Here is a 13,382-nt window from a genome sequence, read left to right on the forward strand (position 1 = left end):
GAGCTCAGGAGCTCATGACACTGGTCAGGAACCTATTAAAACCAAAACAGGTGTCAGTGCATCACTGCACTCGAGTCCTGGGAAGGATTGTGGCTTCATAAGAGGCCATTCCCTTCGGCAGGTTCCATGCGAGGACCTTTTCAATGGGACTTACTGGACAAGTGGTCCGGATCTCATCTTCAGATGCATCGGTTAATCACCCTGTCCCCCAGGGCCAGGGTGTCTCTCCTGTGGTGGCTGCAGAGTGCTCACCTTCTCGATGGCCGCAGATTCGGCATTCAGGACTGGGTCCTGGTGACCACGGATGCAAGCCTCCGAGGGTGGGGAGCAGTCGCGCAGGGAAGGAATTTCCAAGGTCTGTGGTCAAGTCAGGAGACTTGCCTTCACATCACCATCCTGGAATTAAGGGCCGTATACAACGCCCTATGTCAAGCGGAGACCCTGCTTCGCGACCAACCGGTTCTGATTCAGTCAGAAGCCACCAGAATTCTTTGCTGGGCGGAGAATCACGTAAGCGCACTGTCAGCAGTGTTCATCCCGGGAGTGGACAGCTGGGAAGCAGACTTCCTCAGCAGGCACGACCTCCACCCGGGAGAGGGGGGACTTCTGCTAAATTCTACAAGTTTGATACCCTGGCTGAGGAGGACCTAGAGTTCGCTCATTCGGTGCTGCAGAGTCATCCGCACTCTCCCGCCCGTTTGGGAGCTTTGGTATAATCCCCATGGTCCTTGCGGAGTTCCCAGCATCCACTAGGACGTCAGAGAAAATAAGATTTTACTCACCGGTAAATCTATTTCTCGTAGTCCGTAGTGGATGCTGGGCGCCCGTCCCAAGTGCGGATTGTCTGCAATACTTGTATATAGTTATTGTTTAACTAAAGGGTTATTGTTGAGCCATCTGTTGAGAGGCTCAGTTATATTTCATACTGTTAACTGGGTATAGTATCACGAGTTATACGGTTTGATTGGTGTGGCTGGTATGAGTCTTACCCGGGATTCAAAATCCTTTCCTTATTGTGTCAGCTCTTCCGGGCACAGTATCCTAACTGAGGTCTGGAGGAGGGTCATAGAGGGAGGAGCCAGTGCACACCAGGTAGTCCTAAAGCCTTCTTTAGTTGTGCCCAGTCTCCTGCGGAGCCGCTATTCCCCATGGTCCTTACGGAGTTCCCAGCATCCACTACGGACTACGAGAAATAGATTTACCGGTGAGTAAAATCTTATTTTTGCTCTCTATTTACAGATTGCGGCACTATTTGATGGCTATGCGCTTGATGTATAGCTATGTTTTGTTGTTTTTTTGTTTGTTTTTTGTCGTACAGTCTGGTTAACATATGGCAGTGACACATGAACGGCACAAATTTGATCTTGTAATTGTTTTTCTCGTACGTCCTAGAAGATGCTGGGGACGACATCAAGACCATGGGGTATAGACTGGATCCGCAGGAGATATGGGCACTCTAAAGACTTTTCATTGGGTGCGAACTGGCTCCTCCCTCTATGCCCCTCCTCCAGACCTCAGTTTTAGAAATGTGCCCAGGTCGACTGGATGCACTCTGAGGAGCTCTACTGAGTTTCTCTGAAAAGACTTATGTTAGGTGTTTTTATTTTCAGGGAGATCTGCTGGCATCAGACTCCCTGCTTCGTGGGACTGAGGGGGCAGAAGTAGGAACCAACTTCCTGAAGAGTTTCATGGCTCTGCTTCTGGCTGACAGGACACCATTAGCTCCTGAAGGGTACTGAACGCTAGCCGTGCCTAGATGCTCACTCCCACAGCACACCGTCACCCCCCTCACAGAGCCAGAAGACAGGTGAGTAGAAGAAGACAGATCTTCTATCAAGAAAAGTGACTGCTGAGGTACAGCGCGGTTGGCGGGAGTGCAGCGCGCCATTGCTGCCCACACACACAGGCACTGCAGGGAGGGGGGGGGGCGGGGGCGCCCTGGGCAGCAAAAACACCTCTATAAACTGGCAAAAAGGGGGCATAAGATGCCCAGGCACAGCCCTACCCCCGCCAGTATAAATATTATGAAAAGTTTCTGAGGTAAAAAGGGCGGAGCTTCTTCCTCAGGTAGCCAGCACACTGCTCAATGCCATGTTCTCTCTCCTCAGGCTGCAGAGAAATCGCAGGTCCTCCTTCACTTCTGACTGCAAGTATCGGGGTGCAAAGCGGGGGGGGGGCACAAGCGAATTTGGTGCTTTACAAGTGTGTTTTACTGTGTAAAAAGCACTGCATGTCAGTGGGCATTCTGTGTTCACAGGCATTAGATACTGGCGCTGGGGTTGTGAACTGGCTGCTCCTAAACTGTGTCCCTCTGACAGATTTTACTTTGGGTCTGTCCCCTAATAAGTCCCAGTGTGTCTGTGTGTTTGTTGTACACGTGTGTAAGACATATCAGAGGCAGGGAGTTCCTCCCCGGAGGAAACCATTTTAGGGACACAGAAGTGTAATGTGGTGACGCTGCCCGGCACACCAAGAGCCTGCATGGGTGAAAGAAATACGTGATAGTATGCATCATATCAATAGGAGATTAGATAAGTCTGAATCTCAGGCTGAGTGCTGGAGAAAATCTGTGGAGGATGTGATTTTTCAGGGCTCTGTTCTTCCATCCGCAGGCGACCCCTCTGGGTCACGTAAGAGACCATTTGCAAATATTGTGAATACTGATACGGACACTGATTCTTGTGTCGACGATAGTGACTCCAGGAAAATAGATCATAAATTGGCAAAAAATATACAATATATGATTGTGGCTATAAGGGAAGTTCTGGAAGTCACGGAAGCCACTCCTGTACCTCAGGAGAAGGCTTATTTCTATAAAGAAAATAAATCTAAGGTCACTTTCCCTCCTTCCCGCGAGCTTAATACACTCTTTGAAGGAATGTGGGTGAATCCCGAAAAAATTTTTTGCATTCCCAAGAGAATTCAGATAGCTTATCCTTTCCCGGTGGAGGACAGGAAAAAATGGGAGTCACCCCCTGTGTTAGACAGTGCACTGTCCAGGTTGACAAAGAAGGTAATTCTCCCTGCACCTGGCACGGCTTCACTAAAAGAGCCGGCAGACCGAAAGATGAAAACTACATTGAAATCCATTTATGTTGCCAATGGTACGCTGCTCAGGCCCACAATTGCTTGCGCGTGGGTGAGTCGCGCTATTGAAAAATGGTCAGAAAGCGTGTCATCAGAAATTGACACGATTGATAAAGATGTGATACTCCTTAAGTTAGGGAATATCAAAAACGCTGCCGCATACATGCTAGAAGCGATGAAAGATATTGGACTCTTGAGTTCACAAGCCGCTACCATGGCAGTATCGGCTCGGTGGATTCGCCAGTGGAACGCGGATGCAGATTCCAAAAGAAATATGGAGGCTCTCCCATATAAAGGTGAGGCCTTATTTGGCGATGGACTGGATGCGTTAGCCTCGGCGGCTACCGCAGGTAAGTCAACATTTTTGCCCTCTGCTCCTGCAAAAAATACATATCACCCGCACATGCAGTCCTTTTGGCCCAATAAATACAAAAAAGCGTGAGGTTCCCCCTTTGCGGGAAGTTCCCAGGAGCAGAAGTCTACTCCTACTTCTGCCAAATCTTCAGCATGACGCTGGGGCTCCTTTGCAGGAGGCCGCTCAGGTGGGGGCACGTCTCAAACTGTTCAGTCAAGGTTGGATTCTGTCTGACCTGGATCCCTGGGTGTTGCAAATAGTGTCCCAGGGATACAAGCTGGAGTTTCAAGACGTTTCCCCATGCCGATTTTTCAAATCGACTTTGCCAGCTTCTCTTCCAGAAAGGGAAGCAGTAACAGCGGCAATCAAAAAATTATGTCAGGATCAGGTCATAGTCCTGGTACCTTTGTCACAACAAGGGGAGGGGTTTTATTCAAGCCTTTTTTGTAGTTCCGAAGCCGGACGGCTCGGTCAGACCGATCCTAAACCTGAATAATCTGAATCTCTACTTGAAACGATTCAAGTTCAAAATGGGATCACTAAGGGCAGTAATTTCCAGTCTGGAGGAGGGGAGACATGGTGTCGGTAGACATAAAAGATGCTTACCTGCATGTTCCCATTTATCCTCCTCACCAAGCTTATCTGAGACTCACGGTGCAGGATTGCCATTACCAATTCCAGACGTTACCTTTCGGTCTCTCCACGGCGCCGAGGGTATTCACCAAGGTGATGGCGAAGATGATGGTTATCCTGCATCAAAAAGGAGTCAATATAATTCCTTATCTAGACGATCTCCTGATAAAGGCGAGATCCAGGGAGCAGTTGTTACAAAACATCACACTCTCCCTGTCAATACTCCAACAACACGGTTGGATCATAAATTATCCAAAGTCACAGTTGGAACCGACGACAGGATTGTCCTTTCTCGGGATGATTCTGGACACAGAAGTTCAGAGAGTATTTCTTCCGGTGGAAAAGGCTCTGGAAATCCAGAAAATGGTAAAACAGATATTGAGACCATCGAGTGTGTCGATCCATCAGTGCAGTCGGTTGTTGGGGAAGATGGTGGCGGCCTACGAGGCCATACAGTTTGGCAGGTTCCATGCCATGGTATTCCTGTGGGACCTGTTGGACAAGTGGTCGGGATCCCACCTACACAGGCACCGGAAGATAATCCTGTCGGCAAAAGCCAGGATTTCGCTCCTGTGGTGGCTACACAGTTCTCACCTACTAGAGGGACGCAGGTTCGGGATTCAGGACTGGCTCCTGGTAACCACGGATGCAAGTCTCCGAGGCTGGGGAGCTGTCACTCAGGGAGAAAGCTTCCAGGGAAAATGGTCAAGTCAGGAAGCTTGCCTTCACATAAACGTGCTGGAATTGAGAGCCATTTACAACGGCCTTCAACAAGCGGTACATCATCTTTAAGATCATCCCATGCAGATCCAGTCGGACAATGTAACAGCAGTTGCGTACATAAACAGACAGGGCGGAACGAAAAGCAGAGCGGCAATGGCAGAGGTGACGAAGATCCTCCTCTGGGCAGAAATACATGTAAAGGCTCTGTCGGCAGTTTTCGTTCCGGGAGTAGACAACTGGGATGCAGACTTCCTTAGCAGACACAATCTCCATCCAGGAGAGTGGGGCCTACACCAAGAAGTCTTCACAGAGGTGACAAGTCTTTGGGGAGTTCCTCAAGTAGACATGATGACATCTCATTTCAACAAGAAGCTTCAGAAATATTGTTCCAGGTCAAGAGACCCTCAAGCAATAGCAGTGGATGTGCTGGTGGCCCAGTGGGTGTTCCGGTCGGTGTATGTCTTCCCTCCACTTCCGCTGATCCCAAAAGTGCTCAGGATCAGAAGGAGAACAAGAGTTCGAGCAATCTTCATTTCCCCAGACTGGCCAAGGAGGGCTTGTTACCCAGATATTCAGGAGTTGCTCATAGAAGATCCTCGGCCTCTTCCTCTTCGCGAGGACCTGCTGCAGCAGGGGCCGTGCGTGTATCAAGACTTACTGCGGCTACATTTGACGGCATGGCTGCTGAGCGCCGGATCCTAGCCCGAAAGGGTATTCCCAAGGAAGTCATCCCCACCCTTATTCAGGCCAGGAAAGGAGTAACGTCGAAACATTACCACCGTATTTGGAGAAAATATGTTTCTTGGTGTGGATCCAAGAAGGCTCCTACGGAGGAGTTTGAGTTGGGACGTTTTCTCCATTTTCTGCAGGCTGGTGTGGAGGCGGGCCTACGATTGGGATCAATCAAGGTCCAGATTTCGGCCTTGTTGGTGTTCTTCCAAAAACAATTGGCCTCTCTTCCAGAGGTTCAGACCTTCGTGAAAGGGGTTCTGCACATCCAGCCATGCTTCCAGTGGCACCATGGGACCTTAACGTCGTGTTGCAGTTCCTTCAATCAGATTGGTTTGAGCCTCTACAAGAGATAGAGTTGAAGTTTCTCACTTGGAAAGTGGTGATGCTTTTGGCATTGGCATCCGCGCGGCGGGTGTCTGAATTGGGGGCCTTGTCTCACAAGAGCCCTTACCTGATCTTCCATGAAGATAGGGCAGAGTTGAGGACTCGTCAACATTTTCTTCCGAAGGTGGTTTCATCTTTCCACATAACCCAACCTATTGTGGTGCCAGTAGTTACTGACACGTTCACTGAGTCAAAGTCTCTAGATGTGGTTAGGGCTTTGAAGATTTATGTTGCTAGAACAGCTCGAATACGGAAAACAGAGTCTTTGTTTGTCCTGTATGCTCCCAACAAGATTGGGTGTCCTGCTTCCAAACAGACTATTGCGCGTTGGATCAGAAGTACGATTCAGCACGCTCATACTACGGCTGGATTGCCGTTAACGACGTCGGTGAAGGCCCATTCCACTAGGAAGGTGGGCTCATCCTGGGCAGCTGCCCGGGGGGTCTCGGCATTGCAACTTTGCCGAGCAGCTACTTGGTCAGGGTCAAACACATTTGCTAAATTCTACAAGTTTGACACCTTGGCCGATGAAGATCTCAAGTTCAGTCAATCGGTGCTGCAGGGTCATCCGCCCGTACTGGAGTTTTGGTATAGACCCCATGGTCTTGATGTCGTCCCCAGCATCCTCTAGGACGTATGAGAAAATAGGATTTTGATACCTACCGGTAAATCCTTTTCTCCTAGTCCTTAGAGGATGCTGGGCGCCTGTCCCAGTGCATACTTTACCTGCAGTTTAGTTATTAGAATTACACAAGTTGTGTTATCTTAGTTTTCAGCATGTTGCTGCAATTGGTTCATGCCTGTTGGCGTGTGTTATGTTGAATGCCATGTGTGCGGGATGGTTGAGGGTATGAGTTGGTAGATATCTCACCACTAGTTTAAGTAATTCTTTCCCTCGAAATGTCAGTCACCCTGGGCACAGTTCCTACAACTGAGGTCTGGAGGAGGGGCATAGAGGGAGGAGCCAGTTCACATTTAATGAAAAGTCTTTAGAGTGCCCATGTCTCCTGTGGATCCCGTCTATACCCCATGGTCTTGATGTCATCCCCAGCATCCTCTACAGACTAGGAGAAAAGGATTTACCGGTAGGTATCAAAATCCTATTATTTGTCTGTCTTGTTTTACATTTTATTTTCTGTTAAGCTGTTTTTGAAAAACAATAAAAAAACAAATTGATTAAAAAAAAAAATGTACATTGCATAATTGGCTATGCTTGCTTCTGTTTAAATTAAATAAGATTTCCCATTTATATTGCCCCTCTAGCAGCCTGAACTACAAGAGCTTTTTCCACAAGGTCATAGCTGTGCCGTGTGTGGTAAAGTAAAGTGCAAAAGGCATAGGTAAGTTTAAACAAAATGTTGAAGTAAGGGACACTCTCATTTAGGGTGATTTGTACATAATTATGTAATTTCTCTAACGTCCTAAGTGGATGCTGGGGACTCCGTAAGGACCATGGGGAATAGCGGCTCCGCAGGAGACTGGGCACATCTAAAGAAAGCTTTAGGACTATCTGGTGTGCACTGGCTCCTCCCCCTATGACCCTCCTCCAAGCCTCAGTTAGATCTCTGTGCCCGAACGAGAAGGGTGCACACTAGGGGCTCTCCTGAGCTTCTTAGTGAAAGTTTTAGTTTAGGTTTTTTATTTTCAGTGAGACCTGCTGGCAACAGGCTCACTGCATCGAGGGACTAAGGGGAGAAGAAGCGAACTCACCTGCGTGCAGAGTGGATTGGGCTTCTTGGGCTACTGGACATTAGCTCCAGAGGGACGATCACAGGCCCAGCTTGGATGGGTCCCAGAGCCGCGCCGCCGGCCCCCTTACAGAGCCAGAAGGCAGAAGAGGTCCGGAAAATCGGCGGCAGAAGACGTCCTGTCTTCAACAAGGTAGCGCACAGCACTGCAGCTGTGCGCCATTGCTCTCAGCACACTTCACACTCCGGTCACTGAGGGTGCAGGGCGCTGGGGGGGGGCGCCCTGAGACGCAATAATAAACACCTTGGATCGCAAAAAATGCATCACGTATAGCTCCTGGGCTATATGGATGCATTTAACCCCTGCCAAAATACATAAAAAAAGGGAGATAAAGCCGCCGATAAGGGGGCGGAGCCTATCTCCTCAGCACACTGGCGCCATTTTCCCTCACAGCCTTGTTGGAGGGAAGCTCCCTGGCTCTCCCCTGCAGTCACTACACTACAGAAAGGGTTAAAAAAGAGAGGGGGGCACAAATTAGGCGCAGTATTAACTATACAGCAGCTATAAGGGGAAAAACACTTATATAAGGTTATCCCTGTATATATATAGCGCTCTGGTGTGTGCTGGCAAACTCTCCCTCTGTCTCCCCAAAGGGCTAGTGGGGTCCTGTCCTCTATCAGAGCATTCCCTGTGTGTGTGCTGTATGTCGGTACTTTTGTGTCGACATGTATGAGGAGAAAAATGATGTGGAGACGGAGCAGATTGCCTGTAATAGTGATGTCACCCCCTAGGGGGTCGACACCTGAGTGGATGAACTGTTGGAAGAAATTACGTGACAGTGTCAGCTCTGTATAAAAGACAGTGGTTGACATGAGACAGCCGGCTACTCAGCTTGTGCCTGTCCAGACGTCTCATAGGCCGTCAGGGGCTCTAAAGCGCCCGTTACCTCAGATGGCAGATATAGACGCCGACACGGATACTGACTCCAGTGTCGACGGTGAAGAGACATATGTGACTTCCAGTAGGGCCACACGTTACATGATTGAGGCAATGAAAAATGTTTTACACATTTCTGATAATACGAGTACCACCAAAAAGGGGTATTATGTTCGGTGAGGAAAAACTACCTGTAGTTTTCCTGAATCTGAGAAATTAAATGGGGTGTGTGATGATGCGTGGATTTCCCCCGATAATAACTGATAATTTCTAAAATGTTATTGGCATTATATCCTTTCCCGCCAGAGGTTAGGGTGCGTTGGGAAACACCCCCTAGGGTGGATAAAGCGCTCACACGCTTGTAAGGGCTCTATCCTCTCCTGAGATGGCCGCCCTTAAGGATCCTGCTGATAGAAAGCAGGAGGGTATCCTAAAATGTATTTACACACATACTGGTGTTATACTGCGACCAGCAATCGCCTCAGCCTGGATGTGCAGTGCTGGGTTGGCGTGGTCGGATTCCCTGACTGAAAATATTGATACCCTAGATAGGGACAGTATATTTTTGCCTATAGAGCATTTGAAAGATGCATTTCTATATATGCGTGATGCACAGCGGAATATTTGCCGACTGGCATCAAGTCTAAGTGCGTTGTCCATTTCTACCAGTAGAGGGTTATGGACACGTCAGTGGTCAGGTGATGCGTATTCCAAACGGCATTTGGAAGTATTGCCTTATTAAGGGGAGGAGTTATTTGTGGTCGGTCTTTCAGACCTGGTGGCCACGGCAACAGCTGGGAAATCCACGTTTGTACCCCAGGTCGCCTCTCAACATGAGAAGACGCCGTATTATCAGGCGCAGTCTTTTCGTGGATAAGCGGGCAAAAGGTTCCTCATTTCTGCCCCGTGACAGAGGGAGAGGAAAAAGGCTGCAGAAATCAGCCAGTTCCCAGGAACAGAAACCCTCTCCCGCCTCTGCCAAGCCCTCAGTATACGCTGGGGCTTTACAAGCAGAATCAGGCACGGTGGGGGGCCCGTCTCAATGAATTTCAGCGCGCAGTGGGCTCACTCGCAAGTAGACCCCTGGATCCTTCAGGTGATATCTCAGGGGTACAAATTAGAATTCGAGACGTCTCCCCCTCGCCGTTTCCTAAAGTCGGCTTTACCGATGTTACCTTCTGACAGGGAGACAGTTTTGGAAGCCATTCACAAGCTGTATTCCCAGCAGGTGATAATCAAGATACCCCTCCTGCAACAGGGAACGGGGTATTATTCCACACTGTTGTGGTACCGAAGCCGGACGGCTCGGTGAGACCGATTCTAAATCTAAAATCTTTGAACACTTACATACAGAGGTTCAAATTCAAGATTGAGTCACTCAGAGCAGTGATTGCGAACCTGGAAGAAGGGGACTACATGATGTCTCGGGACATCAAGGATGCTTACCTTCATGTCAAAATTTACCCTTCTCACCAAGGGTACCTCAGGTTTATGGTACAGAACTGTCACTATCAGTTCAGACGCTGCCGTATGGATGGTCCACGGCACCCCGGGTCTTTACCAAGGTAATGGCCGAAATGATGATATTCCTTCAAAGGAAGGGAATTTTAGTTATCCCTTACTTGGACAATTCCCTGATAAGGGTAAGATCCAGGGAACAGTTGGAGGTCGGTGTAGCACTTTCTCAAGTAGTGTTGCTGCAGCACGGTTGGATTCTCAATATTCCAAAATCGCAGCTGGTTCCGACGACTTGTCTTCTGTTCCTAGGGATGATCCTGGACACAGTCCAGAAAAAGGTGTTTCTCCCGGAGGAGAAAGCCAGGGAGTTATCCGAGCTAGTCAGGAACCTCCTAAAACCGAGCCAAGTCTCAGTGCATCAATGCACAAGGGTTCTGGGTAAAATTGTGGCTTCCTACGAAGCAATCCCATTCGGCAGATTCCACGCAAGAACTTTCCAGTGGGACCTGCTGGACAAATGGTCCGGGTCGCATCTTCAGATGCATCAGCGGATAACCCTGTCACCAAGGACAAGGGGTCCCTCCTGTGGTGGTTGCAGAGTGCTCATCTTCTAGAGGGCCGCAGATTCGGCATTCAGGACTGGGTCCTGGTAACCACGGATGCCAGCCTGCGAGGCTGGGGAGCAGTCACACAGGGAAGGAATATCCAGGACTTATGGTCAAGCCTGGAGACATCACTTCACATAAATATCCTGAAGCTAAGGGACATTTACAATGCTCTAAGCTTAGCAAGACCTCTGCTTCAAAGTCAGCCGGTGTTGATCCAGTCGGACAACATCACGGCAGTCACCCACGTAAACAGACAGGGTGGCACAAGAAGCAGGAGGGCAATGGCAGAAGCTGCAAGGATTCTTCGCTGGGCGGAAAATCATGTGATAGCACTGTCAGCAGTATTCATTCCGGGAGTGGATAACTGGGAAGCAGACTTCCTCAGCACGACCTCCACCCGGGAGAGTGGGGACTTCACCCAGAAGTCTTCCACATGATTATAAACCGTTGGGAAAAACTCCACAGGTATTGCGCCAGGTCCAGGGACCCTCAGGCAATAGCTGTAGACGCTCTGGTAACACCGTGGGTGTACCAGTCGGGGTATGGGTTCCCTCCTCTGCCTCTCATACCCAAGGTACTGAGATTGATAAGATGGAGAGGAGTAAGCACTATATTCGTGGCTCCGGATTGGCCAAGAAGGACTTGGTAAACCGGAACTTCAAGAGATGCTCACGGAGGATCCGTGGCCTCTACCTCTAAGAAGGGACCTGCTCCAGCAAGGACCCTGTCTGTTCCAAGACTTACTGCGGCTGCGTTTGACGGCATGGCGGTTGAACGCCGGATCCTGAAGGAAAAAAGGCATTCCGGATGAAGTCATCCCTATCCTGATCAAATCCAGGAAGGATGTAACCGCAAAAACATTATCACCGCAATTGGCGAAAATATGTTGCGTGGTGCGAGGCCAGTAAGGCCCGACGGTGGAAATTCAACTGGGTCGATTCCTACATTTCCTGCAAACAGGAGTGTCTATGGGCCTGAAATTGGGGTCCATTAAGGTTCAAATTTCGGCCCTGTCAATTTTCTTCCAAAAAGAACTAGCTTCAGTCCCTGAAGTTCAGACGTTTGTAAAAGGGGTACTGCATATACAGCCTCCTTTTGTGCCTCCAGTGGCACTTTGGGATCTCAATGTAGTTTTGGGTTCCAAAAGTCACATTGGTTTGAACCACTTAAATCTGTGGAGTTAAAATATCTCACATGGAAAGTGGTCATGCTGTTGGCCCTGGCCTGGGCCAGGCGCGTGTCAGAATTGGCGGCTTTATCCTGAAATAGCCCTTATCTGATGTTCCATTCGGACAGGGCGGAATTGAGGACTCGTCCTCAGTTTCTCCCTAAGGTGGTTTCAGCGTTTCACCTGAACCAACCTATTTGTGGTGCCTGCGGCTACTAGGGACTTGGAGGACTCCAAGTTGCTAGACGTTGTCAGGGCCCTGAAAATATATGTTTCCAGGAGGGCTGGAGTCAGGAAATCTGACTCGCTGTTTATCCTGTATGCACCCAACAAGCTGGGTGCTCCTGCTTCTAAGCAGACTATTGCTCGTTGGATTTGTAGTACAATTCAGCTTGCACATTCTGTGGCAGGCCTGCCACAGCCAAAAATCTGTAAATGCCCACTCCACAAGGAAGGTGGGCTCATCTTGGGCGGCTGCCCGAGGGGTCTCGGCTTTACAACTTTGCCGAGCAGCTACTTGGTCAGGAGCAAATACGTTTGTAAAATTCTACAAAATTGATATCCTGGCTGAGGAGGACCTGGAGTTCTCTCATTTGGTGCTGCAGAGTCATCCGCACTCTCCCGCCCGTTTGGGAGCTTTGGTATAATCCCCATGGTCCTTACGGAGTCCCCAGCATCCACTTAGGACGTTAGAGAAAATAAGAATTTACTTACCGATAATTCTATTTCTCATAGTCCGTAGTGGATGCTGGGCGCCCATCCCAAGTGCGGATTGTCTGCAATACTTGTACATAGTTATTGTTACAAAAATCGGGTTATTATTGTTGTGAGCCATCTTTCAGAGGCTCCTCTGTTATCATGCTGTTAACTGGGTTCAGATCACAGGTTATACGGTGTGATTGGTGTGGCTGGTATGAGTCTTACCCGGGATTCAAAATCCTTCCTTATTGTGTACGCTCGTCCGGGCACAGTATCCTAACTGAGGCTTGGAGGAGGGTCATAGGGGGAGGAGCCAGTGCACACCAGATAGTCCTAAAGCTTTCTTTAGATGTGCCCAGTCTCCTGCGGAGCCGCTATTCCCCATGGTCCTTACGGAGTCCCCAGCATCCACTACGGACTATGAGAAATAGAATTATCGGTAAGTAAATTCTTATTTTCTGACTATTTCAGGCCTACTTTGCAGTTGGAAAACTATCAGCCATGGCTGGATTTGAAGGTCCCTTCAAAGGTTGATGCATCTTTGTCAGAGGTAGCTGCTATGTTTTGTTTTGTTTTTTATTGGGCTTTTTCAATTCATGTTTTCTCCTCCTGCAGTGTAGAAATACCATGTAGGTTGAATCTCTAATAGACAAGACACTTTCAGAAAAGTAGCCCTCATCTGTAGCTCCCAGATCTGCAGCATGCTGCATGATAAGTGGTGCTTGTTGGACCAATATTTCTGCCATGCTTGGTCAATTATGATGAGTTGGTCAATTTGACTGAAATTACCATATAAACATGTCCTCTGTATGTGCAGTTTAATTTATTTTTATGGAGAAATAGAGACATTTTGTTTGTAGACTTCAGTTCCCCATGTCACTGCATTAAAATAAAGACTAAAGCTAAAACA

General features: G+C 48.7%; 1 protein-coding gene across 4 annotated transcripts in view; it reads left to right on the plus strand.

The window, feature by feature from the left end:
- The window catches only part of SNX14 (sorting nexin 14), a 328,243-nt gene that overhangs the window by 46,688 nt on the left and 268,173 nt on the right, over positions 1–13,382 (plus strand). For 2 of the 4 annotated variants that reach the window (XM_063916961.1, XM_063916963.1), the window contains exons 3-4: positions 7,178–7,254; positions 12,944–13,022. In XM_063916961.1, the coding sequence (XP_063773031.1) occupies positions 7,178–7,254; positions 12,944–13,022 (156 nt within the window). The remainder of the gene's footprint in view (positions 1–7,177; positions 7,255–12,943; positions 13,023–13,382) is intronic. The other 2 variants (XM_063916962.1, XM_063916965.1) reach the window with 1 other exon arrangement.

Source organism: Pseudophryne corroboree, chromosome 4, assembly GCF_028390025.1.
Source record: "Pseudophryne corroboree isolate aPseCor3 chromosome 4, aPseCor3.hap2, whole genome shotgun sequence".
NCBI lineage: Eukaryota > Metazoa > Chordata > Amphibia > Anura > Myobatrachidae > Pseudophryne > Pseudophryne corroboree.